Source organism: Phoenix dactylifera, chromosome 3 (genome assembly GCF_051530095.1).
Source record: "Phoenix dactylifera cultivar Ajwa chromosome 3, Ajwa_hap1_PhDact_Kaust_v1.1, whole genome shotgun sequence".
Lineage (NCBI taxonomy): Eukaryota > Viridiplantae > Streptophyta > Magnoliopsida > Arecales > Arecaceae > Phoenix > Phoenix dactylifera.
The window spans coordinates 38,421,358-38,448,503 of NC_143192.1; the positions used below are offsets into that span (position 1 = coordinate 38,421,358).

The 27,146-nt window shown below is 42.2% G+C and overlaps 1 protein-coding gene across 2 annotated transcripts; it reads left to right on the forward strand.

Moving 5' to 3' along the window:
* The first annotated feature begins 19,813 nt into the window (after positions 1 to 19,813).
* LOC113461756 (uncharacterized) lies at positions 19,814 to 27,140 on the forward strand. 2 transcript variants are annotated; one of them, XM_088718314.2, is made up of 4 exons: positions 19,814 to 20,313; positions 20,740 to 22,164; positions 26,603 to 26,673; positions 26,921 to 27,140. In XM_088718314.2, exons 1-4 carry the CDS (start codon positions 20,304 to 20,306, stop codon positions 27,044 to 27,046), a joined length of 1,632 nt encoding a protein of 543 aa, XP_088574440.1. In that variant the 5' UTR covers positions 19,814 to 20,303; the 3' UTR covers positions 27,047 to 27,140. The 2 variants fall into 2 exon arrangements, with proteins under 2 accessions (XP_088574440.1, XP_088574441.1); XM_088718315.2 differs by having other exon boundaries at positions 20,929 to 22,164.
* Positions 27,141 to 27,146: the final 6 nt, after the last annotated feature.

The window sequence follows — 27,146 nt, forward strand, 5'->3', positions numbered from 1 at the left end:
GTTTGTTTTATGTGTTGGAAAGAATTTCTTTAAAAATTCCCTTGTCATCTCTTGCCAGGTAGCTATGGTCCTAGGTCTTAAAGAATGTAACCATGACTTAGCTTTTTCCTTTAAAGAAAAAGGAAATAACTTAAGCTTCACTACCTCTTCATTGATATTATTAAATTGAAGTGTTGAACACACTTCATCAAATTCTTTTAGGTGCAAATAGGGACTTTCAGAATCAAGTCCGTGAAACTTTGGGAGTAATTGGATTATTCCTGGTTTCATGTCAAAAGCTCCCGCAGCAGTAGGAATGACCATACAGGATGGGGTACTGATCCTAGTGGGTTGTAGATAATCACGAAGCGTTCTAATAGGTAAGTCATCTTGAAATTCATTATCTCCCTGATTACTACCATTATCTTCCATTTGAATATTTGAACTTTTATCCCTTGATTCAACTCGAAATAATCTTTTCGTTTTATCCCTTTGCCACAACCGCATATACTGACCAATTAACCAGCCGACTCTTTTTTTTTAATTATTATTATTATTAATTAATTATTTATTTTGTATATATATATATATATTTAGAGTTTTGGATGAGTATGAATATTACCTAAAGCTATGAATATTGACACCCTGCTACTAAAATTATTCACAATCAAACAGTATCAAAGCATAGCACCCTTATTTCTAATGTTTTCCGAAAAATTTCTAGACAGCTCCTAACTGATTTGAAGAGTACACTTAAGCCTCCAATCCGGTCTAATAACCTAGTCGACCAGGGAAGCTCCCAGGTAAGTGGAGGGGTCACGATGCGTATAGCAAAGGTCCCACTTAAAACCCACTTTCCTCGAACAGAAACTGTCTCCCGTCAATCACTTAGAGGGACAAAGCTTGCTACGATTTTAATCTTGCTCTTTTAAAAAGGAAAATTAAACGTAGGATACCCCAAGTATAGGGTGTAGCAAAGTAATATTCTCGGTGAGTCCGAGATCGAATCCACAGGGATTTGACAGTGAACAAAAACTAAAGGCTAAATAATATTCAGATTGACAAAAATATAACTAAGGCATTAGGATTCAGCCTAGCACTTCATCATGCTTTTCTTAAAATCACCTATTAATCATAATAAAATAGATTTAGTCTTATGGGCAGCATTACAGTAATTCTATTTTAAACTACAGGAATTTCTAAGCATCTGATATACCCGGAGGAAATAACAAATCAAAGAAAATATATAAGTTTGAAATAATTTCTTTAAATTTACTGCACCATAAATCAAATCAATAACATTAAAATCCCATTGATGATTAAATGAAATACATGAAGAAAATGCTAGGCTTTTCCTTAGCCTTAGCTAAAAGATATTTAGCTATCCATATGAGATGCAAGCAATTTTATAAAAGGGATTAGCATAAAATAAATAAAATAAACATAAACCCCCTTTTTTTTTGGATTAGGAAACAGAGTACTCTGTTTCCTTTCTTCTTCTCCCGTGGGCTCTCCTCTTCTCTTGCCCGGCTGAGAGGATTGATCCAAAGAGGAGATGCTTCGCTGGTAGATCCTCCCTTGGCCTCTTCCTCCTTCGTCGCACGGCTAGCTGTCCTCTTCTTCTTCCGTCGGCTGGTTCTCCTCTTCTTCCGATGGCTGGTTCTCCTCCACCCGATGGCACACGGCCGGCTGTCCTCTTCTCCTCTCTCCCTCTCTCGCTCGGACTTGGATGGATCTGGCCTCTCCCCTCCTTCTTCTTCTTCCCGAATGGCCTCCTTTTATAGACACTTCACCGGATTGGAGAAGCTGGAACGCTGCTGGGAGCGGATGAGGCGTGGATTTGAATGCTTGGGACTCTTCGGATGAGAATTTGTTTGCTGGGAAGGAAATTTGAAGATGAAACGATCGGATGTTGAATGCGGCTTGGAATTGAAGAGCCGGTTTGCATGTGCTGGGAGGTCCACTGTCGGTTGGGAAGCTGAGATTGAAGCGTTGCTGTTCGTTGGAAGCCACTGGGAAACTCCTCACGCGTGCTCTGTTCGTTGGGGAGTTGCTGAGGTGGGATGCAAGAAAGAGCCAGTTTGGGAGCGGATGAGACACGGGGTGGAGGTCGTGAGATGCCATGCGAACGGCTTGGGACGCTTCAAACGGATGGGGAATGAGATGGTTGGATTGATTCAGATGGCCGAAATTGGATGCTGGGATATTGAATGCGGACGATTTGGTAGCTGTTGGGAAATTTGTTGACCTCGAACTGCCGAACATTGGGTTCAAACCCAGCGTTATTGGGTCTTTTGAATTACTTGCACTTAGACACAAATAAAACATTAATTAATCAATTTTATTAATAAAGATTAGCTCTAATATTAATTATGATAGTATGAAAATTATACTTTTGTACTCTCATCCGGAGCATGTCAGTCAAATGGGTCTTTTCTGTATAAATTAATTGATGTATTATTATGCATATTTTAGATGGTTGTAAATCACATTTATTATATTTTCTGTTTTAATGAATTCATGTAGTTTATGCATACTATGGTAGCAGAAAATGTGACCAAAGAATGGATTTTATGAAAAATTCATTCATAAGGGTTTGGTTATGATGGTTTAGTAATATAGTGATCGTGGAAGGTTATACGCCAATCAAATAGGTGTTATTTCCGCCATGGTTCGTATTATTATTCTCAAAGTAGTCAAACATAAAGTTTGCCCGACTTGATATCAGAATAAAAGGAATATGCGTATAAAGATTATAAAATTCAAGTGCTAAGGATATTTTACTTGTCAATATGGTCCAAGTGGGAGAATGTTGGGATCCCGTCAAGTTGTGGCCCACATTGACAAATGGCGTCAATATGGTCCAAGTGGGAGAATGTTGGATCCTATTTAATTAAACCCTGATCCCGTTTAATTAGAACCCACATCTTGACAAGTGTCCCTTGAATTTCGTAAATCTTGATAATCACAAGGGCATTAAGGTATTTTCACAGCAGTGAAGGGTTACCTTGATGGGGGGTGACTCTTCACGGGTGTAACCACCTGCAGCGTTTGGTCCCTGGAGAGGGCTATAAATAGCCTGTTAGACCCCTTCTCTAAAGCACTCATTAAGAGCTCTCTCTCCAGAAGATCTCTCGCTAATCTTTGTTCAGATCATCGGTGGTCGAGGCTGCGCACGCATTCCAAAGTTTAATCCGGATGGATATAGCGACACAAGGTATGATTTATGAATTATTAAAGTTAATCATTCCATCAACAGCTCCATAAAGTTAATGGCATCAAAGATGCCTACCGAAGAGCTAACTTGAGCTTGACATTCACTTAAGGTTCGGTAAATGGAAATAATATTCCCCTTATGTACAACATAGAATGCATTAACATCCTCCATTGACAGCCAAGGATCTACTTCTGGCTGAAACAAACCAGTTATGCATAAAGCAAAGAATAGCTAAACATAAGCTTATCAACAGAAATTTTAATTTATATCCACCAAATACCAACATGCAAATGCCTCGACTATGCTGTAGACAGAGCCAAACAAAGAACCTCCAAGATGATTCATCTTTTGTGAAAAACATTGTCGACCAAACTTATCTCAGTTGGTAGCATCCCACTCGTCAAGGCAGACATCCCAAGTTTGACTCAGGATGATACTCCCACTGTATTTCTCAAGAAAATATTTTTTTGTGAGAATATCAATGAAGCATTTGTGCATCAAATGCAGTTCATCAAAGAGTTTCGATTTGTTATCTTGTTAAGACGAGGGAAATTGAGATTAAAATCATACGAAAGTGTAATTTGATCTAATCAAGGGGTGATAATTTGCAGCTATTTTGAATCTGCTGAAAAGGTATCCATGAAAATGGAATCTCAAAGGTAGTATTTTGTTCGATAAAAAATGGCATACTTTCTAGTAAAACATATTGAACTCCCTCCACTCATTCATCAGCATCCCAGAGAAACAAGTTATGACCTACTGGTCAATTATAAATACAGTATGACAGTACAAGATCAGTATACTATAAATCAAAGCATTTACTGAAAACTGACAAAATATTTACTAAAACATGATTTCTGGAAACATAAAGTTAGAGTGGTATCAGTATAAGTATCCACTTTTTAATTCCTATCAACTACAATTTATAAAAACTTTCTGTTATGGCCACAGCAGACACAAGAAACTCGGATAATAATTATAAAAACAACGCCTATTTTCTTATGCAGATGTCATGGTCAAAAACACTAGCTATACCCCCGATTTCCAATAATGCATTTGAACGATTGTCACTGATTTGATTGGACTTCGTATCCAAGGCCCCATACATGGTCTTACGACTTTTCGGAGACCTAGGGGAAGGGCGGGAAGAGCAATTAAAGTCATTTTTCTAAATTCATCTGTTTCTAAGTATACCCATTCCTAGGGCCCTCGGAGGGTGGTCGGATCACTAGACAAGAGAGGAACGAACTGAACCAATACTCGAAGAGAGAAAACGAGAGTGAAGGTCCTTTTTCTCGTTGACTGGCCCTTGTTGCAAGTTTAGAAGCAGATTTCAATTCTATTCCTTTTTCTTCCTTTTCAGCCAGTCTTTCTTACTTTAAGGATTTCTGGGGAAGGCCGCCTAACTAACTTGAATCATTAATCATATATTTTATTTACGATACCAAGAAATTAGGAAAGCCGTCCCTCTTCCATTCGGAGCAAGCATCGTAATCGTACCGCTATAAAACTTTTCATAGGAGGAAAGGTCTCCTCTACTGTCCATTCGCCTTCCTTGGTGAGTCCGGTTTTCTGTGCTACGTTATTCTTAGATCCAGTGAAATCATTGGTTTCAGAGTCCACTGTCTTTGTTGTCTCAATGAACACAAACCCGATTGTAAACTTTAATGTTTAGAAACCATCCCATCCCCTGATATCCCGAAAGTTCCCGAGAGAATAAGACCGCATTGAGAAAACAAAAGAGCAGATAAAGGAGCAAAGTCCTCTCTTTCAACTCTAGCCATTCTTGGCTTGGTCACATGCAACCATCAAGAAAGAATGGATTGAATTGGACCTAAAAAAGCCATTCAGGTTCTTTTGCAGACCTCGAAATCTCATCGCGAACAATTTGACGCTGCTATCTATTTGATATTGATAGAAGAATATCCTATAAAAGATGGGAAGGGGAGGGGGTTCGGGTGAGAGGCATCAGACGCTAGCTCAGATGATAAGACGTAGCAGCTGTTAGCTTTTAGCTTCTTCAATGTCTTCCCTCTCATAGATGAGGAGACGCGGACGTTAAGACATGTAACAAGAGTTAGATAACAAGATACCCGATACTACATTCTGAGGGCTAACTTCTAAAGCAATCACGGTAAGTTCACTTCGGGAATCAATACAATAAGATCTAATTTTTTTTGGAATTTGAAATAATGTGATGGGCGAACGACGGAAATTCGCTGCTTTTCCCAGGCCGGAGAAGGGCAACACATTAATAGGTTGGTTAATTGCCCACAATATCTCAAAGTCGCTTGATGGCCGAAGCACTCCCAAGGCGGCGTTGGAAATCAAGACCAGCTCAGAGAATCACTGGAGAGAGCTCAGAAAGCGAAAACACAAAGGCTCCGGCTGAGATCGCCGGATAGGTGGGAGAGCCGTGCTTCTCCACGCCCAACGAGATGCGCACTAAAATATGTCTATGGTTAACTAATTGCCTAGCTCCAGGAATGGTCGAAGCCATACCCAATCGAAAAAGGATGTTATATTCCATTCTTTGGTCTGTAAAATCCCTACTCTTCTTCTTTTTCTTAGCCATCAATGATTAGCCTGTCCCCAGCCCAAGTTAAGTATAAACAGTCCGATTTTGATCTGAATTGTCTGCGGAAAGAAATTGTGGGCCCCAGGAATGGGTATACTTAGAAATAGAAGTCAATCCTGATTTCCGGTTAGTAGGATGGAGCTATACGCAAGCCAATGCCAAGTGCTTTGACTTTTTAAAAAAAAGAGGTTTCAATCTCAGGCCTTATTTCTTTGGGGATGAGAGGAGTGCTCTCTGAACTCACTCGATAATCGGGCGTTAGAGCGATCCCTGCCGCTACCGATTTCGGGTCTATTAGTTGCTTCTTCCCTAGTCTCCGTAGCTAAATGGCGATACCCCCTGCAGTTACCTCTAAAAGGAATGATCTCGGGCATCAATCTAAAGAGAGTTTGCCACCATTCTCTTTCTTTCCTCAATCGTTCCGACCTTGAGTCAAAACAATCTCTATACTCTTCCAGCAATTCTCAAGTCGTAGCCCGTCACCGTCTATCGAGCGGGGTGGGGAAGAGGAATCGACGAAGAATCCAGTCATCAGTCTGCAGGGAATAGGGTAGGTTATATATAAAGTGAGATTGAAGCAAGAAGATCTCCGATGAAGAAGCTCCGGGAGGAGAGGGATGTCAAGGGATTGCTGAGACCTCAGGTAGCAGAACATTTATGTGGCACGGCCGGTGTACCTCCAAAGATGGGTTATTCAGGGGTTGAAAGTTTAGATTTACCTATTTTTTTCAATTAAATAGCTCAAAAATAGGTGGAGTTCGCGTGGATAGAGGACGTCGTGCACGGACGAAAGATCATTGATAGCAGAAGAGTACGCTAGCTAGCTAGCGTAGCCTGAAAACACTTGCTAGGCTACGACGTTCGCCTACTTTGATAGGCAACGCATTGCAAGCAAATATCCTTTACGGGTCCTTTTCTTTCTTTTCCTTGGGTGTAGTGTCACACCCGTCTCCTATAAGACTCTCAAGGGGTGATGAGCCATCCGCAATATGGTAGCAGTAAGCGCGCGTACTCCTTCTGCGAGACTCCATCCAAATCCGCATACTTCTTCAGTCGAATGCTCCTCTGGGCAAAAGGAAGAATCATTAATCCTTAATGTAACTAGATAAGGTAACAAATGTTATTCACACGCGGAAGACAGTGAGCTAGGTTAGTTAGCGAGCTCCTAACTAACCTAGCGAACGGAACAGGAACTCTTTTCGTTTAGGGCGAATGCGGCCTAATTTATAAGGCGAGAGCTAAAACCCATGCAGTCTGAAATCTGTATCCGAAGGGGACAGACTTGTCGGCAACCAACTTCACTCCAGTTGGTTCGGATAGGCTGCGACCTTACATGAATTGAATAGATGCATTTCACGGAATTCTGAAATTCCGCTTCGACACCCTCTCGAAGAAGTGGTTCTCAAACCGGAACCAGAACTCTTGGATCAGCCCGACATTGACGGGGGGTAAAGGATGCTAGGCTTTTAGCTCTGTTAGATCGTTAGCTCATTCGCTCGCTGAAATTCTGGAAAACCGGATTTCAGAGTATAGGAATATTCCCCCTGAGGGGGACGTGTTCTTCATGTAGCCTTCAGACCGAATGAGTTCAGAAGTAGCTGCTCTCCTAGCTGCACAAGCACACCATGGGCACCCATTCTCAACCACCTGTTCAGGCTGCTGAAGGAAACTAACCAAACCAAGCGAGGAGTAATCGAATGTTGTTCGACTTTCTAGAGCGTTTAGCTGCAGTGGTTGCTGTTGAAACTGACATTCGAACGGTTGACTCAGTAAAGTTGACCGTCTTCCACGCGTAGCTGTGCCCGGCCGAGGGGACTTTTTCCCCAATGAAATGACCCAAGCCACCACACAATGCAAGGCTAGTGGTATCAGTTGAGTGAATCGGTCGAATCTTGCCCACCAAGCGAGCCCTTTAATTCAATTCTTCATTCTTTAATTAAGAATTAATCAAATCTCCGAGGTACCTGCGAATGCTTATGGATGGAAACTGGCCATCCGCCGAGAGTTTCGGGTTTAATACCGATATTTTAGCAACAAATCATTTCGACAGAGAAAGTACGATCTGCTTAGATTTCCAACAAGTCTCTCTTTTTTTGGGGGTAGCAGACAAAGAATAAAAAAAAAATGCTTTCGTCCATCTGGCCTAGTCGAAGATTTCGAAATACGACTTTTTTAACCGTATAGTTCCAGCGCCAAAGCCGTCGAAAGGTAACTGATGCAAAGAAGGAAAGGTAACTGATGCAAAGAAGGAGCTGTTCAAGTGAGCTTATTAGTGGCACGCTTTCGAATCGGTGAGCAGTTCAGTAAGCAAAGTAGTTCGGGTGAGGAGGGTTTGGCGAAGATTTGTTCCACTTTTGGAAGACCTTGTGTTATGTCACCAGATCTCGATTTTTCATATACAAATGTAACTAATGTATCTCCTTCGTAAAGGATTTCTCAGGAAAAATCAGACTTCCGCTTAAGTCCCAGTTTGAGGCGGTCATTAATGAATTCTTCCTTTCAGTTCTCTTCGATGAAAAGGGGGGGGGGGGGGGGTACCCCCACAGGAATGGAATACCTTTTCCTCTTCCTTTGACTGCTTCTTTACTGCTCAAGCGCATCCTCTAGTTCTGGTTCCACCTTGTTGAAGATTTGGTGGTGCTACCCGAAGACTTAAATGAATAGCCATTGCTGTTAAGAACAACCGAGAGGCCGCCTAGCTCGTTATTCTTTGAGATCTGGCTCCCCCTAGTGAGTCCATTGATGAAAAGCCAAATGCTTTGATTCTGGATGTCCTCCTCCCCGAATCTGCCAATCCTATCTTTCGATCTGGAGATCGAACTAAGTGAAAGTCCGAGTATTCAGTCCAGGAGAGTTTGGTATGAAAAGTTAGAGAGTCTCTCTGTACCAAATAAGACCTTTCCAGATGCAGGATATTTATCGGATGGGCTGTCTATTTCACCAGAATAGTCATCTGTCACACTGGTGGTACTTCTTGTTGAATTAAAAGATTGGATTAGTCTTTCTGTACCCACCCGCCATCCCTGTTTGAGAGTGATTAAATATCAATAGGGGAATTTGTCGAACGAACCGCACTCCTTCGTATATGTCAGGAGTCTATTGATGAAAAGGGGTTGGGGAAAGCTTGAACCCAATTTCTACAGTGATGGATATAAGGACAATTGAAATTCCTGGGGAGTTATACATTTATGTATTGATAAGACCATTCACTATTTCTTGAAGCTCGATCTCCCCCCCAGATAAACCATATAGCCAAGATAAACCATGAACCAGAATAGAAGAGCTTGCCCCACCCATGAGTAGACCAGCCCCTCTTTTCGGTGATGACTTGCCGCGGGAAAACGGCCCATATCCCGGTGGGGATGCCGGGATACGACCCTGCCCTAGCGACCGATTGCCAGAATACCTTCTCCCTCTTGGCAACTGGCTAAAAAAAAGGGGGGAACTTTTCCCATCTTACTTCTCTTTGCAATTTTCCGCTTTCTTGCCTCCTTCCACACGGAAGGATCATGGGGTTCTCCCAAAATCGACGTACTTCCTTATTTATTTATTTTTATTTTTCTTTTTTTATTGAAGGACCCAGACAAAGAGCCATCTTCAAACCAATACTTGAAAATCATTTCCACATAATTCAAAACACATAATTTGAGAATGTTGGGAGCATGACATAAACGCCTCCTAAAGTGATATTCTAGTGGAAATTGTAACAAGCATAGCAGTAGTGATGTAGGCAGCATCGTAAGTGTGTTACATCTAGAGATATTTTGGTGGAGACAGGTATGCAACAGAAACTGTACAAGTCCATGCCCAAGTAAAGAATTAGACATATCACACTCCTCATTAATTTTCCCCTCAAATGGATGGTGCTTGATGTAACTGGGGAAAGATGTGCTGAAGTTTGTAATTTCTATAAAACTATATATTTTGTTGTTGAAGTTGGGATGATTTATGATGCTAAATACTAGCTAAAAACTTTTTTTTATTGAAGTCGTATATATAATAATATAAAGCAGTTCAAATCAGTTGGTCGAGAGAATTTACTAGAGTATCTTAGTGCAAATCCTTCACAAATTTGCTTGCTTCTTCATTGTAATGCATGCTAAATTTACGGTATGCTGCACCATCCTGCCGGAATGCCATTGGCATGGACATGATAAGCAGTAATTCAATACCTGGTAGATTATTCCAATTCAGATAAAAATAGAAGCCTATATTTAGACACTGGAATTGTGCAAGGAGGTAGCAAGAGCAAAGGCATAATGTGCTGCCCTAACTAACAAAGGAATTGATACATGCTAGTTCAATCCTTGATTTATAGCGATATGTAACATCGACATATGTATCTAGATGTTAATTTGTGTGAGCGTAGAAGGGCTAGAGAAACTCTCAAAAGGTGAAGAGACACAAGAACACCAAGTGCCAAAAGGCAAGAATGAAATAAATCAGGGGAAGCAACCAATGACTTGAGTGACCCTAGAGAGCTCTAAAGCCATAAAAGACAAATGGAAGCGACCTTGGAGAAACAATGCAAAAGAAGTAGACAAGGAAATGGACACCTCCAACTGGTGATATGGTGAACAAATCCAAGAAAACTGATTAGACAAGGTCAAGTGAGAGAATTACAAGGATGGAAATCTGAACCTATATTGAGCAGATATAGTTTAATCAGGATGGAATGACTCGAAAAAGGGCAAAAATGAGTAGGTACAAACGTAACCATAAACATCAAGCCTTGTCTTACTACCATTACTGATCCCGAGCCCTCATGAAAAAGGTGGTGGTTTGACAATCGGTTGACAGCCAGCCATCAAAGGCATGTAAAAATTATGAAATTAAACTAGTGGCTATGATGTAAACATTTCTATAAAAGCCACAAAATAAGGGAAGAGCATCATAGTAGAAGTGACAGAAGACCATTTGGAACCAAAATGCCCTTATCAACCCCTAGCATCACTCAGTTACAAATAATACTAGAATATAATACATGACATTGTTTGTATTAAATAGAGAACCTTTTAAGCACAACTTAAAATGGAAATCAGTACATACAGGAATGAGCAAAAGGCTTGTACACTTGGAAAAGTCAATAAGCTCTCCAATGATGAAAGGTCCTTGTTTGCTGAAGTTCTTTAGTTTTTGAATGTGAGTTTGTGAGATACTGGGCTGAAGCCGGCAGCCCCAGCCGACTTCAGCTCAACACCCCTTTTGGAAGGGGCGGAACAGGGGATCGCAGACGCGATCCCCTCCGACTTCTCCGGGCACGAGGACGCCGCTACACCGCGGCGGCACCGCGGAGGGTCCGCGTCCACCCCGCGGCCGCAAGAGAGGCCATTGATCTCGCCCCACCGCCGTGAAAATCGCGGCGGGGAGCCGTTGAAATGGGGCGATAAAACCCCCATCTTCCTCTTTGTAAGAGCACCTCCGAGCCCTCCTCCCTCTCATCCGTCTCCTCCGCTTCCTCTCCCTTCTTCCTCTTCCTCTCCTCCCTCTGTTCTTGCCTCCCAAGAGACCGGCGAGCTCTCCCGGCCGAGTATCGTCCGAATCTCCTCACGGCCTTCCCCTGTTTCTGGATCTACCTCCTCTTCGAAAAGCACCGCCGCCACCGCCGCTTGACCACCGGATCGAGCACCGTCGGTCGAGATCTTCCTCCCACTGCCTCTGCCACCACTGGTAAGCCCTCTCTTGCCTTGATTCCATGCCAAATAGCATGTTTTTTCTCCTCTGCATCGGCCCACACCGAGACCATTCTCGGTTCTTCCTCAACGTCGGCCGCCGCAGCAGCCACCGGCTGCCACCATGGCCGGCTGACCGTCGACTGGACGACGGCCTCCGACCACCCAGGCCGGCCACCCCGCCGGCCCCCCCTCTCTCTCTCTCTTCCGTCTCTCCTTCTTCCCCTGTCTGTGGCTGGGGGTTTTGGGGAAGGAGGCCCATCACGGGCCAAACTGGGCCCGTTGGGCCCTATCCATTGCAGGCCCAACTTGGCCCAGTCCAGTCCGGTTGGGCCCAGTTGGGCAGTACCTTTGTGGGCCCAACTTGGGCCCAGTTCAGATCCGAACCCGAAACAAAAAAAAAAAAATTTCGAAACCCAGTTCAGACCCGAAACCCGAAATCCAGAATCCAGTTCAGATCCGAAATCCGATCCGAAACCCAGTTCAACTCTGAACCCGAACCCGGAGCCCGAACCCGAACCCAAAACCCGAAACCCGAAATCCGAAATCCAGAATCCGAAATCCGAAACCCAGTTCAGACCCGAAATTCGAAATCCGGAATCCGAAACTTGAAACCCAGAACCCGAAATCCGAACCCGTTTGGCCAATAAATGAAATTTTACAGTTAAGCCCTTGATAGTATATTATTGCACAAAAGAGCCTTCTGTAATTTATGTTTGATCCCTAAGAAAGATTTATTACATAAAGGTCCCCAACTATATTTATTTAGTCCATTCAAGCTTTATAGAATAGTATTCTGTAATTAAGTATTAGTCCCTGCAATAAATTTTATTGTATAAATGAACCAATTAGAAGCCAACTTTGGGGGCCCTATTTAGCTGGGTCTATGCGGGCCCATTGGGCCGTGTTCGATATGGGCCCTATCGGGCCATGCCCATTATGGGCCAACTCTGGGCCCTGTTGGGCTGTGTCCAATAGAATTATTTTTGGATTTTGCTTAGTTCTGAAATTAACAAGGAATTAATTAAATTTAAACAGGTGAACCTTATCCGCCTATCTGAAGCAGGGGTTAAGCGAGAAGAGGTAAGTGACTTAATACTTCAAGTGTGATTTTCAAATAAATAGATTAAATTCTGAAATATGTTTTGTATTTAGTAAAATGGGTCTGGCATGTTAAATTTCATTTGAAAATTATGCTCTGAAATCCGTAAACTATGACTGAAAAATTTATGAAATCTGTTTTTATATATATATATTCTCAGCATGGCTATGATCTGTTCTGTTCTGTTCTGGCCCCGCCAATGGGGATTATACGTTGGACTTGTCGACTTGTAATCTGTGAGGAACCGGTTTCGACACCGCGCCACCGGTGATTAGAATAGTGGTTTTTGGACACCGTTTCCACCGGTGACTAACAATAGTGGTTTCTGGCACTCTGTGCAACCCATGCCACTGGGTTACGTGGCCGTGGCCTATTATGTTGAGATTCTGGTATAAGAGTTTTTGGAAAAATGATAATAAGTTTTGAAAACAACAAAACGATGTTATTTATGATTTATTCCAGACATTATCCTATATTTTGATCTGATATGCTCTGACCCCACTCTGGGGTATTTTGTTGCTTACTGAGCTAGTGTAGCTAATTATTCTGTTTTCTTCATTTTTCAGATCCAAAGGCTTGATCGCACGGGATTGGGGAGTGCGTTAGATTTTCCGACGATTCCTTCAGTTATTAGTCCTTTAGTTAGATTGATGAAAGTATTTGACTTACGTAAGCATTTGTTATTTGAAATTTTGTAAAACCGCTTTTGAACAATTTAAATAATTATGTCAGTTTTGAATATTTGTATCTGCTTTGATATGATCCGATGCCTTGCACGCCTGTGCGGCCCGCCGTGCGGGCGTGCAGCGTCTGCCGCGCCTCGGGCTCGGGGCGTGACAGAGTTAATGGATTTTCTAGTTTTTCTTCTCTTCTCTCTCCTAAAGGGCAATGGATTATGGAATTCTATGGTTACTATAAGATTAGGTAATTAGGATGCATATATTTGGTAAACAAACTACCTACCAAGTTAGAATTATTTGAAATGCCCAAAAAATTAATATGTTTGAAATTTATAATTTATCTAATCAATAATATAATTAAAATTAAATTGAATTACAAAAGGTTTAGTTAAGGCATGTGGCTTTTATTCCTTTCACCTAAAGATGAATGTAGAAACAACAATTTCAACTCATAACAAATTTGAGAATAGGATCAAAATATAAGAATCAAACTGTCTAATACCTACAAGATAACTTTGCGTCTTTTTTTAATAAAATATGTATATGTTGTATGGATATGATATCTGTTGCTGGAATCTGGATCCGGGGGCGGCCGTCGGCTGAGGAGGAGCTCCGGTGGGAATCGGCGAGCGGCGATCCGGCGGGGCGCGATGTCCTCGGGAGACCTGCAAAATGCCGGTGGCCGAGGTTCCTGGCGCCGGCCCTCCGATGCCTAAGTCAGAGGGGGGCTTAATTTTGGAGAAGGAGAGGGACTGTATGTAGAAGTCTCAAGCCCTTTCTTGGGAGGAAAAAGACTCCTTTTTTATAGGAAGAGTGGTAGGGTTATCTGTGATGTGACTGGACGAATTAATGGGTTACCGTCACGATTGGACGTGGGCGTGTGAAGTAATAAGTTGCCGTGGATGGCCCGTTTCCATCATGGGAGGAGATGGCCTGTAGCCAGAGCTTGCTTGTAGCGCGCAGTGCGATACATTCTTGGGAATGGTGAGGCGTTGACAGTCGTAGCAGGGTATGGTCCTTGATTGATATGTCATGGCGTGGCCGGCAAGTAGAGCATGGTGTGGTGAGGCTGCTGCAGGGCATAGCCGCAGCATATAGACGACGAGGTCGGCCTTCTGAGGTCAGCTCGGCCTTCTGTGCTCGACCTTCTGAGCTCGGCAGCCTTCTGTGCTCGGCAGCCTTCTGGTCTCGGCCTGCTGTGCTCGGCCTTCTGAGCTCGGCAGCCTTCGGAGCTCGGCAGCTTTCTGGTCTCGGCCTGCTGTGCTCGGCCTTCTGAGCTCGGCAGCCTTCTATGCTCGGCAGCCTTCTGGTCTTGGCCTGCTGTGCTCGGCAGCCTTCTAGTCTCGGCCTGCGGAGCTCGGCAACCTTCTGTGCTCGGCCTTCTGAGCTCGGCAGCCTTCTGAGCTCGGCAGCTTTCTGGTCTCGGCCTGCTGTGCTCGGCCTTCTGAGCTCGGCAGCCTCTGGTCTCGGCCTTCTGATTTGGGTGCTTTAATTTGTGGGTGGTCCATTTTTCCCCCCAACACTACCCCCCGACTTCCGAGTTCGAGCTGCTTTTTGGCTCGGACGAAGGAAGTAGTCCAGTCGTCGATCATCCTGTAATATAGCCAAATGTATATGGAGATGTGCGTGCCAAGTAGGGTGTACCTCTCATGAAGTTGGAGTTCAAGTACTTCAGGTCGACTCAGCAGCCTTCTTTGGCTTGTGGTCGACTCAGCAGGGTGCCCCCACTCAGATGAGGGCGTGTTGTCGTAGGAGACATCGAACGACATTGACATGGCGTCGAATGTCGTCGAGTGGAGTCGAGTGTCGTTGAGTGGCGTCGAGTGTCGTCGAATGGCGTCGAATGGCGTCGAATGTCGTCGAATGGCGTCGAATGTCGTCGAAGGACGTCGAATGGCGTCGAATGTTTTCGAATGTCGTCGAATGGCGTCGAAAGTCGTCGAATGTCGTCGAAGGGCGTCGAATGTCGTTGAAGAGCGTCGAATAGGCGTCCCGAGCTTAGTCGGGGCATCATTGGAGACACATACAGGAGACGGATTTCGTCCGTTGGCGATCGTGCGCCCTTATTCGGAAAGGGGCGATGTTGGAGATAGAGATACCCGTAGGTCGTTTTTTGGATTCTCCGACCTGGAAATAAATAAAATATTGAAATTATTTGAAGCCAAAGTGGCATTCTGTACCTTTTGGAGATATTTTGATAGCTTCCGAACTTCGAAGTCCCTCGGCAGCCTGCATGAGCTCGGCCTGAATGAGCTCGGTATCCTTCTGTGCTCGGCCTTGTGAGCTAGGCAGCCTTCTATGCTCGGCCTTCTGGTCTCGACCTTTTGGTCTCAGTCTTCTGTGCTCGGCCTTCTGAGCTCGGCAGCCTGCATGAGCTCGGCAGCTTTCTGTGCTCGGCCTTGTGAGCTAGGCAGCCTTTTGTGCTCGGCCTTGTGAGCTAGGCAGCCTTCTGGACTATTAGAGGATTTAACTTCATAGTACTTTCTTGGGGTGGAATCTCCTGTGAATCTAGCCAGAGGAGCACTCATCCTTTGGAAAGCATACAAAATAAGGCATCAGCCGAGCTTTCATTATATACTAAAATCCTCTTTAAAGCCTTGCAATGATGAAGAAAATAGCTACAGCGTCGTCATAAAGAGGGCTCAACACTCTTTTGGTCTTTATCGGAAAAGGAGATGACTTTCGTAGTGCATGGATGCTTTGAGGAAGCTCCTTCTTCCGAGCTCGATGCTTCAGGCGCCACTACTCGCCCGCCCTCTGATGATATTATTGATGCCCGCGAGAGCTCAGTTGTCATCCCGCTCCTCACACGGTACTAGGTTTTGTTCCTCAGGCTCTCTCCTGTAGGCATGATCACGGACAAAACAACTCAACCGACCTCGGCGGACAAGTGCCTCGATCTCATCACGGAACTCGTAGCAATCCTCCGTATCATGGCCGCGATCTCGGTGGAAGCGGCAGTACTTTTTCGAGTGCTTCTGCGACTCTGTCGGACGCATTCTCAATGGAGGTCGGAGGTAGCCCTGACCCTCAATCTCCATGAGGATCTCTGCTCGGGTGGATGTGAGAGGATCTGAAATTTTTGGAGGGGAGACCCCGGGCGAGCTAGGCTCTTGGGCCAAGGAGGCTCTTTCTCATGCCAGGGAAATCTGCTACTTGGTTGGGAGTGCTCCTGGTGCTTCTTCTGCATCTTGGCAGGTTGTTCGGCTGCCTCCCGCTGAGAGGCCATGGCTTCCTCAGCCTTGGCGTACTTGCGCGCTCGGGCCAACATTTCAACAAAGTCGGTGGGGAAGCTCTTCTCGATGGAGAAGAGAAATTTGTAGGACCGAGCTCCAGTCTTCAATTCCGACATGGCGATTGACTGGTCGAGATCGCGAACCTCCCATATGGCCGAGGTAAAGCGACTGATATAGTGTTTTAAGGATTCTCCCTCCTTCTACTTGATGGCGAAGAGGGAGTCTGAGGTCCGGCGCTGACACCGGCTAGCGGCAAAATGGGTGGCGAGCTGCCTGCCCAGCTGTTCAAAGGAGAGAATCGAGCTCGGCTTTAATCCAGAGAACCAAAGACGAGCTGCCTTGCGGAGAGTTGCTGGGAAGGCTTTGCAGAGTAGAGCGTCTGTGGCTCCTTGGAGTGTCATAAGGGCCTTGTAGCTCTGCAAATGATCCAGAGGATCGGATGAGCCATCATATGGCTCAATCTGTGGCATCTTGAACCTTTGGAGGATTGATTCATCCATGATCCATTGAGGGAACGAAGACTCTGTTGTAAAGTCAAGGTCGACGTCTCGCTTTGGGCCTTGGTCTTGAAGCATTTATATCTACCGCTCCAAGTTCTCGACCTTTTTGCCGAGCTCGGGTGGGGCTCCTGTTGCAACTTGGCATGGGGTAGACCCCGCCTCAGATGGATGCTCCTGTACGCGAGGCGTCAGGCTTCGGCGCGAGCTTTCAGGACAATGGATGTGTGACAAGCCCTCCCAGCTTGGGAGTCGAGCTCGGTGGGAGCTTCGGTGGTGGCGACGTTCTACAGAGAAATGACATCGCGAGCGGCGTCTTAAGGACTTATGCTCGTGAGGAGGAAGTAGAGGTTGGTCTTCTGCTTGCTGTAGGCCTTGAACGGCCGCAGTGAGTGCTTGGACTTGTTGAACAAGCAGGTTGAACTGCTCTGGTTGAACTTGGGGAACTGGATCCGCCGGAGGCCTTTGTGATGGGTTCTGGATTGAGTGTCCAGGACTTGGTACGCGATGCCGGGAGGCGTTAGAGGCTCCCTTACTCCTTAGCTTCATGGCCACGACTCGGGCCTTTCCTCTAGCGCCAACTGTTGCTGGAATTTGGATCCAGGGCGGCCGTCAGCTGAGGAGGAGCTCCGGTGGGAATCGGCGAGCGGCGATCCGGCAGGGCGCGACGTCCTCGGGAGACCTGCAAAATGCCGGTGGCCGAGGTTCCCAGCGCCGGCCCTCCGATGCCTAAGTCAGAGGGGGGCTTAATTTTGGAGAAGGAGAGGGACTGTATGTAGAAGTCCCAAGCCCTCCCTTGGGAGGAAGAAGCCTTCTTTTTTATAGGGAGAGTGGTAGGGTTACCTGTGATGTAACTGAGCGAATTAATGGATTACCGTCATGATTGGACGTGGGCGTGTGAAGTAATGAGTTGCCGTGGATGGCTTGTTCCCATCATGGAAGGAGATGGCGCGTAGCCAGAGCTTGCTTGTGGCGCATAGTGCAGTACATTCTTGGGAATGGTGAGGCATTGACAGTCGTAGCAGGGTATGGTCCCTGATTGATATGTCATGGCGTGGCCGGCAAGTAAAGCATGGTGCGGTGAGGCTGCTGCAGGGCATGGCCGCAGCTTATAGACGACGAGGTCGGCCTTCTGAGGTTAGCTCGGCCTTCTGTGCTCGGTCTTCTGAGCTCGGCAGCCTTCTGTGCTCGGCAGCCTTCTGGTCTCGGCCTGCTGTGCTCGGCCTTCGGAGCTCGGCAACCTTCGGAGCTCGGCAGCTTTCTGGTCTCGGCCTGTTGTGCTCGGCCTTCTGAGTTCGGCAGCCTTCTGTGCTCGACAGCCTTCTGGTCTCGGCCTGCTGTGCTCGGCCTTCTGTGCTCGACAACCTTCTATGCTTGGCAGCCTTCTGGTCTCGGCCTGCTGAGCTCGGCAGCCTTCTGTGCTCGGCCTTCTGAGCTCGGCAGCCTTCTGAGCTCGACAGCTTTCTGGTCTCAGCCTGCTGTGCTCGGCCTTCTAAGCTCGGCAGCTTCTGGTCTCGGCCTTCTGATTTGGGTGCTTTAATTTGTGGGTGGTCCATTTTTCCCCCCAACAATATCAACAATAAATCTTATGGAATCCATTTGATATACTAATATATTTTATCATATCTAATATAACAGATATAAAGTGCTCTTCTCAGTTCTACCAAATTCAAAAAGATTTTGCTGTGCAAATGCCTCGGAAGAATTGAATTAGGCTTACCCGCAAAACATGTTCAGATTAAATTAGTCGGATAAAATCATTCCATACATTCTAAATCGTTGACTTAACTTTGGTATTATCTCCCATCTCCAATGATCTTTGTATATAATTTTTTGAAAATATAATTCCCTAATGAATCAAATATTGGATGAGGGTTCTATCATTTATACCTTCAATTAAGGTAATTTATTTGAAAGGCCACTTAGGTGAAGCAACTGTACTTATTGTAGTTTACTAATTCAAAAGTTTGGTTTAGGAAACTCTCGCTATCATAAGTAAGGATTAAAGTTAGTGTTCACATCATAGTCCAATGTTCGGCGAGCCAATATTGGATGTCGTACCAGCTAGCTATTGGTTTGATATGGTACTGGTATGTGCTATATCGAGCCAAGGTGTAAGAAGCATTGGGAGAATTGGAGGAGAGAGGGAGAAACCTGACCCTAGCCCTACGAGGAGGAGAATTAGGGGAGAGATAGAGAAGACAAAGGGGAGAAAGGGGGTGAGGGGGAAAGGGTGGGTGAGGGAGGAGACTGAGGGAGGGAGAGAGAGGTGTACCCGTTCGAATGCCTGGATGGGGATGGCATTGGCATTGGTCTTATTCAGGGTTGATGGCGTTGGCATCGATTGAGGGCATCAGCATCGATGTCAGTCTTGATGTCGATTGAGGGAATGGTGTCAACTAGGGTTCGACAGGGGTGAGAGATCTGAACATAGTCAAGTGTTCAAAGTTGGGGGGTTTTAAGTTATAACAAGCTAAACCATCATGATTGTTTGAGCCATGTCGATTCCTGGCCAGTTTGGTTTGGTATACCTTGAGCATGAATCGTCCAGTTTGGGGTGGTTCAACATATGCTGCATTATAACTTAAAAGTACATATGAATTGTACCATGCCAACAGGTTATTTATAAGATGTGAGGATGTGTACTTCCATTATTCACGCTAGCTCATATTTCTGCATCAAGATGATGCATTTTGATACAACCATATATATAGTGGTAAAATATCTATTTTTTTTCAAAATTTATCGGCATAACCTTTAGAGTAGGCATGTTAATAACAAACTATCATTATTTATGTTGGATCCAAGGCATAGAATTAACAAAGCTCATCCTATAGAAGTTTCTTGCATTAGCAGTTTATGAGGCTCCCACAACAGCACCTTAGCAGTATGTGTATCACAACTACATTGTGTTTTAATGAGTAACAATATTTCATATCTCTTATCAGAGTTTTGGAGCTCTGTTATATTGTTTGTGTCTAAACATATTTCTATAATGTTAGTTATATGTTGGATTGCTTGAAGCTATGAAATACACATGCTCTATATTAGTTAAAATAGATTCACATTAATTGGTCTTGTGCAAATAAATTTAAACTATAGTTGTTACAGCATTTCTCTGCACTAATTAAAGTCTATTATATTAGATTGATGGTTTTTAAGAAAATTAACTTAGTGCATTTTGGCACGCTAACTTTGTCTTTCTATGTTGGAGTATGCTAAGTAATGATTGGCTTCAGCATGATTTGTATGTTGTGCAGGTACATGATTGCCACAATTATGATGCAAAATACTTCAATCCTGGATCATAAGACACTTCTGGATTTAGTTTCATCCTAGCTTATGAACTTAGGTGATAAAATTGTTGCCTACTTGTTGTGTTAGATGGATGGAAATTAAAAGCAAATGCAGTTTATTGTTACCTTATCATGATTTTTTTGGCATGAAATATCTTATTAATCTTGATGTAGTACATGAATTATATGCCTCATTAATCTTGTTGTATTTTTAAATTACTGAATTTGATAAAACATTAAATTTTTAATTAGAATGGTCTTGCTGAAACAGTTTGTACTGTGACCTTAATAAATGGGCCATAAACATAGCTTGAACAAATAATAACAGTAAAACTTTACCATGCGATGCTCTTCACCTCATATTTTTCTTTCGACATATTATCTCATGCAACCATAATGAAAAATTTTGGACTTAGGCTTTTAACAGGATATGTTCTTACTCCATATCTACGATATATCTATTTAACTGACAACTCTTTCAGAGTCTTCTCCAACCGCATCGCTTGGTATACAGTCACAAGTTAGCTATGAAGGGCAATCATTAGCTATGTCTCATGTGAATCAGTCTCCAGTGCTGCCACCACTCTTGCCCCAGAATCATCAGCACAAAGCCACATTAGCCACTACACAGGGGTCTGCCAGTCTTTCTCATACGATGTCATCTGTTTCAGGATTCAGCCGGTCCACTGTGGCTAATGCTGATCAGACCTCTCATTTCCAGAGCATATCAAGCGTATCACAGAACTTTGTTAGTAGTTCTGCAGGGCAAGGTTTAACACCAGAAAGATATGCCAATGGACAAAGGCAGAATTGGGGTAGGCAACAACAACCACAGGCATTCATTTCCCAACAACATCAACAGCAATCACAAAACACATTTGTTTACCAACATGAGCTTCAGCAGCAAATTCTGAAACAGAATGTTTCTCATCCTTCACTCTTGCAAGCACAGATCCAACAGCAGCATCTGCAGCAGCAGCAGCAGAATTTTTTGCATCTTAACCAAGTGAAATCTTCTCAGCAACCTTCAATGCAAATGACATCCAGTCTTCAATCAGGCCAGTCCATGGTCCATCAGATGCGGCCTACAGTTACACAGTCAGCTTCACAACCCAACCTTCAGAAAAATCAAATCCAACAGTGTGTACCATCTTCACTTAAGCAACATCCACAGTTAGTTGCAAGACAGAAGAAGCAGGCACAACCTATTATACACCAACAATCATCTTCACTTCAGCAGGAGTGTACTTCTGTTCCTCAACAATCTATCTTGTCGTCATCACAGAAGCTAATGGGTCAGCACTCAAGTATCTCAGATATGCAACATTCCAAGCTACTTGGACAACAAAATAGTGCCTTGAACATGAAGCAGCAGCAGAAAAGACTACCAGGCCAGAAAACTAGTTTGATAAGCATGCAGCAAGCACAACCAGAGTCGAGTCAACGGATTATATCTTTACATCAGCAGCAGCAATTAAGGTCGCAAAGTAACATTTCCGGACTGAAGCCGCAACTGCAACCACATCAACAGCAACAGCGGCAGTTGATATTTGGATCCCATTCTAGTGCCTCAAACATGCAGCCAAATGAATGCACAGTGCCTTCCTCGCAACAAACAAAGGCTGTAACACAGCAACGAATCCAGCAGCCAACTGTTACATTCTTACAATCACAAGGTCGGCTGTCCCAATACCAGTCATCTCAACAACAACTGATGCCTCAGGTTCAGTCTCAGCCTCCACGATTGCATCAACAGTTGGCTATGCATCAGCAGCCAAATTTGTTACAACAAGAGATGCAACAAAGGCCTCAATCTTCAGGCGCACTGCTTCAACCTCAAAATTTGATTGAAGAGCAGAGACCATATATTCAGTCACAAAGAGGGCTTCCAGAGGCAACATCTAATAGTAAGTGGGGGAATAAATAGTTTTGTTTAAAACTTTAAATGATGTCCTAGATGCCCTTTATGTTTTTACAACCCTTCCCACTGTTTATTCTGCTTTCTACTCTTTATTTATCCCCTTTATTGATATTGTTCATTTCTTATGAATCTTGCGACCCTTTCCGCAGTTTATTATGCTTTCTACTCCTTTTCTATCCCCTTTATTGATATTGTTCGTTTTTTATGAATCATACTGGTTCTTCCTTTCTCATGTCAAATGGCTTCTGGAATTTACCTGCTCTGTGTTGTTTTTCCATTTTCCCAGATTCACTGCATAAGGTTGTGATGAGTTTCAGAGTTTTTGAAACAGGCTATGGTGAATTATCATGTCAATTGCTTATTATATCTTTGCTTTATGCATTAGAAGTTCTGTTGCTACAACATCTTTATAATTTAGATACATCATTTCTTCTTTTCCATGGTAGGAATTGTATATTTATTTGATGTCTCAACCTATTTGAATCCATTTCTTTTGTTTGTTTCCACCTACTTTGGATGTTTATACACGAGCTTACACATTGGAAAATTATCCCTCCTGCTCTGTCATCCCATGTGCTTTTGGGATTGGCTTTTTAATTGACGCTCTCTCTCTCATAACTCTCCATAAAAAAAAAATATTTTACAGTTTTCTGTACCTTTAAGCATTTATGTTGCTCCTTTGCTTGCTTAAACTCTAAGATTATTTGCGTAATTATGCCTAAAGTATAATTAACAGATTGGCCTTAAAGTATTTACTGATAACAGATCTTTTGATGTATTCCAACGTAATCTGATAAGGCATTGTCACCTGAGTTAACGGATAAGTTGCTGTGCATTTCACCTCTTTTTTTCCAACTAATATATTAAATTTGTTTGATGGAGACACTTACTGGAAACCCATAGGGGCTTTTTGGTTGACTGGTTTTATTTAAAAGAGGTACACAATAAGCTCAAAATGATTGATTTTTTTTATAAAGATGGCAGTTTGGTTGGTTTCCATAACACCTTTTTTGTCAAAATTAATAGGGTGAAAAATGAATTTTATGAAAAACAAGTCTCCCATTGCTTTTCCTAAAGCTATGTTACAAAGAATTATGCTTTATGGTATATATTTTAGTAAAACTCGCAAGGAACCAGACAGCCCCTTAATATTTTGGACAATTTTGTGTTTTTTATTATCTTTCAGATAAAATCTTCACAATTCACATTGTGTATTACCTTTCAATCTTTAGCATGCTTTTTTTTCCAACCACTAGTCCTATCAAGAGAAGTTCATAGTGAGTCTTAAATCTAACTATTAAACTGTAAGCTCTTGTGAATTTAAATTAACTGATACTTTATTTTTAATAATTAACCAAAGTTATTGCTATTTCTACTTTGGATGCTTTGTCAAGTACTCAAGTTTGTTCCCATTTATTTGGTGGAAGTTATTCTGAATTATCATTCCTGGTACATCTGATGTCCAATATCCTCAACAGTTCTAGATAAGATATTATCACATGAGAGGAATCTCTACAAGTCAAATAACTTAGGGAAACTCTGTTATCCTTTTCTTTTCTCAGGTCTGATCTTTGGACTTTCTAAACTCTTGCTGTTACTCCTGATAACATTATGAACCACCTACTTCAAATACTATTGGTCCTATTCCTCGTTAAAAGTCTTTCCTGTTTCGAATCTTCTTTCCCTTTGCTGCAACACCTTTTTTAAAATATTGAAAAATGTGTGATTTATCTTTAGTTGCGTGGAGTTGAAACTATTGCATTTCTCGAAACATTGCCAAAAGTGAGGAAGCGTCTGTTTGTAAAATTCTTAGGTACTGGATGTCATCCAGGTCCTGTTTTAGATTTGAATATGATTTTCATCAATACTGAATCTTGATAATTTTTTATTGGTCAATAATTGAATTTCATTTGAATGAGGCTCAAGAGAAGTGTGAAGAATACACAATGAGGAGTCCATCTCTTCGTGCGGGCATCATAGGTGAGGAAGGAGGGATCTGAGGGGTGATTTCACCCTTTACAATATAGGATTTTTATAGAATAATTAATATATGATGCTTTGCTCCCTAAATTCTAAATTATCTTGTTGATCAAATATGGCTTAGGTTTTTGGATAAGATTGCCTTCTTAGTATTGTGGCAACATTTTGTCGTTCCATTCAAGGATGTAAGGTGGCTTTTTTATAATGAACAACAGGAACTTTGTTATCCAATCATCAACATCCAGTCCCATGTGGTTATGTTCATCTAAATTTACTACAATACCAGAATATCCTAGATCATCCATGCCACTTCCTTTTTAGTGCACATTTCTTTCCCAAATTGGTATATTTTAACTAGAATTATAGATCTAAGTAGAATCTAGAAAGAACAACGAAGAATCGGTGAAAGAGGAAGGAGATGAATGGTAGGAGGAACTAAAAGAAGAAGAGAAGAAAAATAAAAGGAGTACTACTACTACTGGTCTTCTTAGTAGCTTAGGTACGTATGGCTTGTCTTTAATTTCTTTGATTTGCTCTCTATCTATTGTCTTCGTTATATATATATATATATAATGAGAGACTTTGGATATATAAGTTTTTATTTTTATTTTGCAGAGAATACTTATAAATTATAACAACTGAAAATGGAGATACATAAATCGCCTTCTTCAAACACCTCTAAGGCTGGGAACTAGCAAGAAAAGGCCTTCAAATTGCATGTTGGGTCCATTCCGAATATGTAATGAATGTCATTAATTGCTGGATACAGCTACTAAATGTGTCGAGTGCTTATGTATTCTATTTTGTAAAAATAAAAGGGCTCCATGTGCTTATGGATAGACCTGGGAATAATTCCTCGATACCTCAAGGGAAGATAAGCAGGTTTTTTTTTCCTTCTTTTCGATGGATGTTGATGTTTCACTAATGGATAGTTAATTTCAGATTCCCATGTTGATGTCATTGTTTGAGATTTATTATGGCCCATGAAGTTGAATGATGACTGAATGATAGAGTTTGTGGATTTTGATCTTATTTTATGAAGTGTAAGCTATTTTTGTGATAACCCTTTATAATCTATGAGTGCTTTATTTATGTACATGTAAATAATTATTTTATATAGTGAGCTTAGCTATATCATATTTTATTTATCTTTTAAATTGCCTCATTAATATGTATATATTGTGCCATATCATATCATGTATCCATGCCATAAAGCTTGGGAGGATTTTCTGAATTGGAATGTCATCAAAACTATGATAAAAATTTTCTATCTGATGTGTCATTTGTGCTAACTTACTCTTGAAATTGTGTTCTAAATTCATGATTTTTTATGATTAACATGGGTTTGTTGTTGCCCCCTTCAATAAAATACTGGCTCTACCAGTTGTCCTAGCCTTGGAGAAGTCCTAGGGTTGGATGGCTCATTATAAAAATTTTCATATAGTGAGGTAAACTAGTTCTCAGTAAACATATCTTTATTTCACCATGTGCAGCTCAAGGTTTTCTAAGTTGATGTACAGATTTGTATTGGTTACTGGCTGGTACCGGATGACTGCATTGAATTATGTTATGGGTTGTATATGTACTAAGCAAGAATAAGCAGAAGGTGTGAAAACACCTTCAAACTCGTCCTTAGTGGTGTCAAGTGGTGCGTGGTTCATTAGAAGTTGGTTTACAGCAGTTTAAGGTGGTTTAGGTCCATTGATCTAGGGATCAGTCCTAAGGGGGTGCGAGGTGCCGGATTCTTGTGACAGTATGAGCCACTGCAGGATGTAACATGGTATTTTAGTCATTAGGATTCATCAATCACTTACTACCTGCAGACTATATTATGTGATAGTTTTCCATGGGCAATTCTGATGGTAGAAGGTGGACCTACTTAGAAGTTTGTGTATTGCATCTAGACTTGAAACTTTTGCAATGATGTTGATGCACAATTGATTTCAAAACCAAATTATTACTATTATTTTTGATGCTTAATAAATCATTAGAGATTTCTTCCACGGGCATCCTAATTGTACAATTTTATTGCTTTCGGGTTTTTTTAGAGTAGTAAGGTTGTGATAGAATGGGTTTTCAACTTCATGTTAAATTTTCTCTCATCTTATAATATGCCGGAATTTAGATCCGCCAGTAAATAAAGTAGAAGTCCTATTCAGAGAATTATTTACGTCTAAGATAAGGATTTGTTCTGCTTATTGAATAATAATTTTCCATTTGGGTTATGGCACAATGATATTTTGGATGGCCTTACATAATTTTGGTTCATATGATTTTTTTATTGGTTAACTTAGTTGAATCCTGTGGCTGAAAGATTGTTAGCAGTTGTTGTTTAATGTCTATCTTGTTGGCCTTGGGTTTCCCTTGAAATATTCCTACTTGCCTAATGCCTATTTCTTTCAACTAAATGTTTTCTTTTTTCAAAAAAAAAAAAAAAACAACAGCATTGGTGGATTCTACAGCACAGATTGGAAATGCAGATGTCGTTGATCGGCAAGAGGAAATCTATCAAGAGGTGACTTATCACAGCTTTCCTTTCTTGTAATTTCCATTGATATGTTTGTTGTGTTTTATATTATTCATTTGCATAAATGAAAATTCATTGTAGTGCTAGACAGACCTAAGTTGTTCTTTCAAAAGAATAGAGATGCCCCATGAAGTTTAATCTGTTGGTTAATTTAAAAATTAAATTAGCATAAGAAAGAAACTTAGAGATTTCACCTCTGCATTCTATTAGTTTTGATGGTTTTCCTCAATTGCAGATAATGTCCTGGAAGAAGTACTCTACAGAGCTCAATGAATTCAATGGAAGGATTACTCTGAAGATCGCGCAGTTTCATGTATTATATCTGTTGACCCATAAAGCTTTAGATTTCCCTACAAGTTAAATAGAAGAAATGTTTGAAAATCTAGTTTTTTTCTGCTAATCAATCTTGTCTTCCCCCTTTCCCCCCTTATTTCTACAGCATGAAGGTGTCAATGCAGCAA

Excerpts from the sequence above, each read along its gene's own strand:
- LOC113461756 (XM_088718314.2), top strand. Across the intron at positions 22,165-26,602 it reads TCCAGAGGCAACATCTAATA|CATTGGTGGATTCTACAGCA; the intron begins GTAAGTGGGGGA and ends AAAAAACAACAG. Across the intron at positions 26,674-26,920 it reads AAGAGGAAATCTATCAAGAG|ATAATGTCCTGGAAGAAGTA; the intron begins GTGACTTATCAC and ends CCTCAATTGCAG.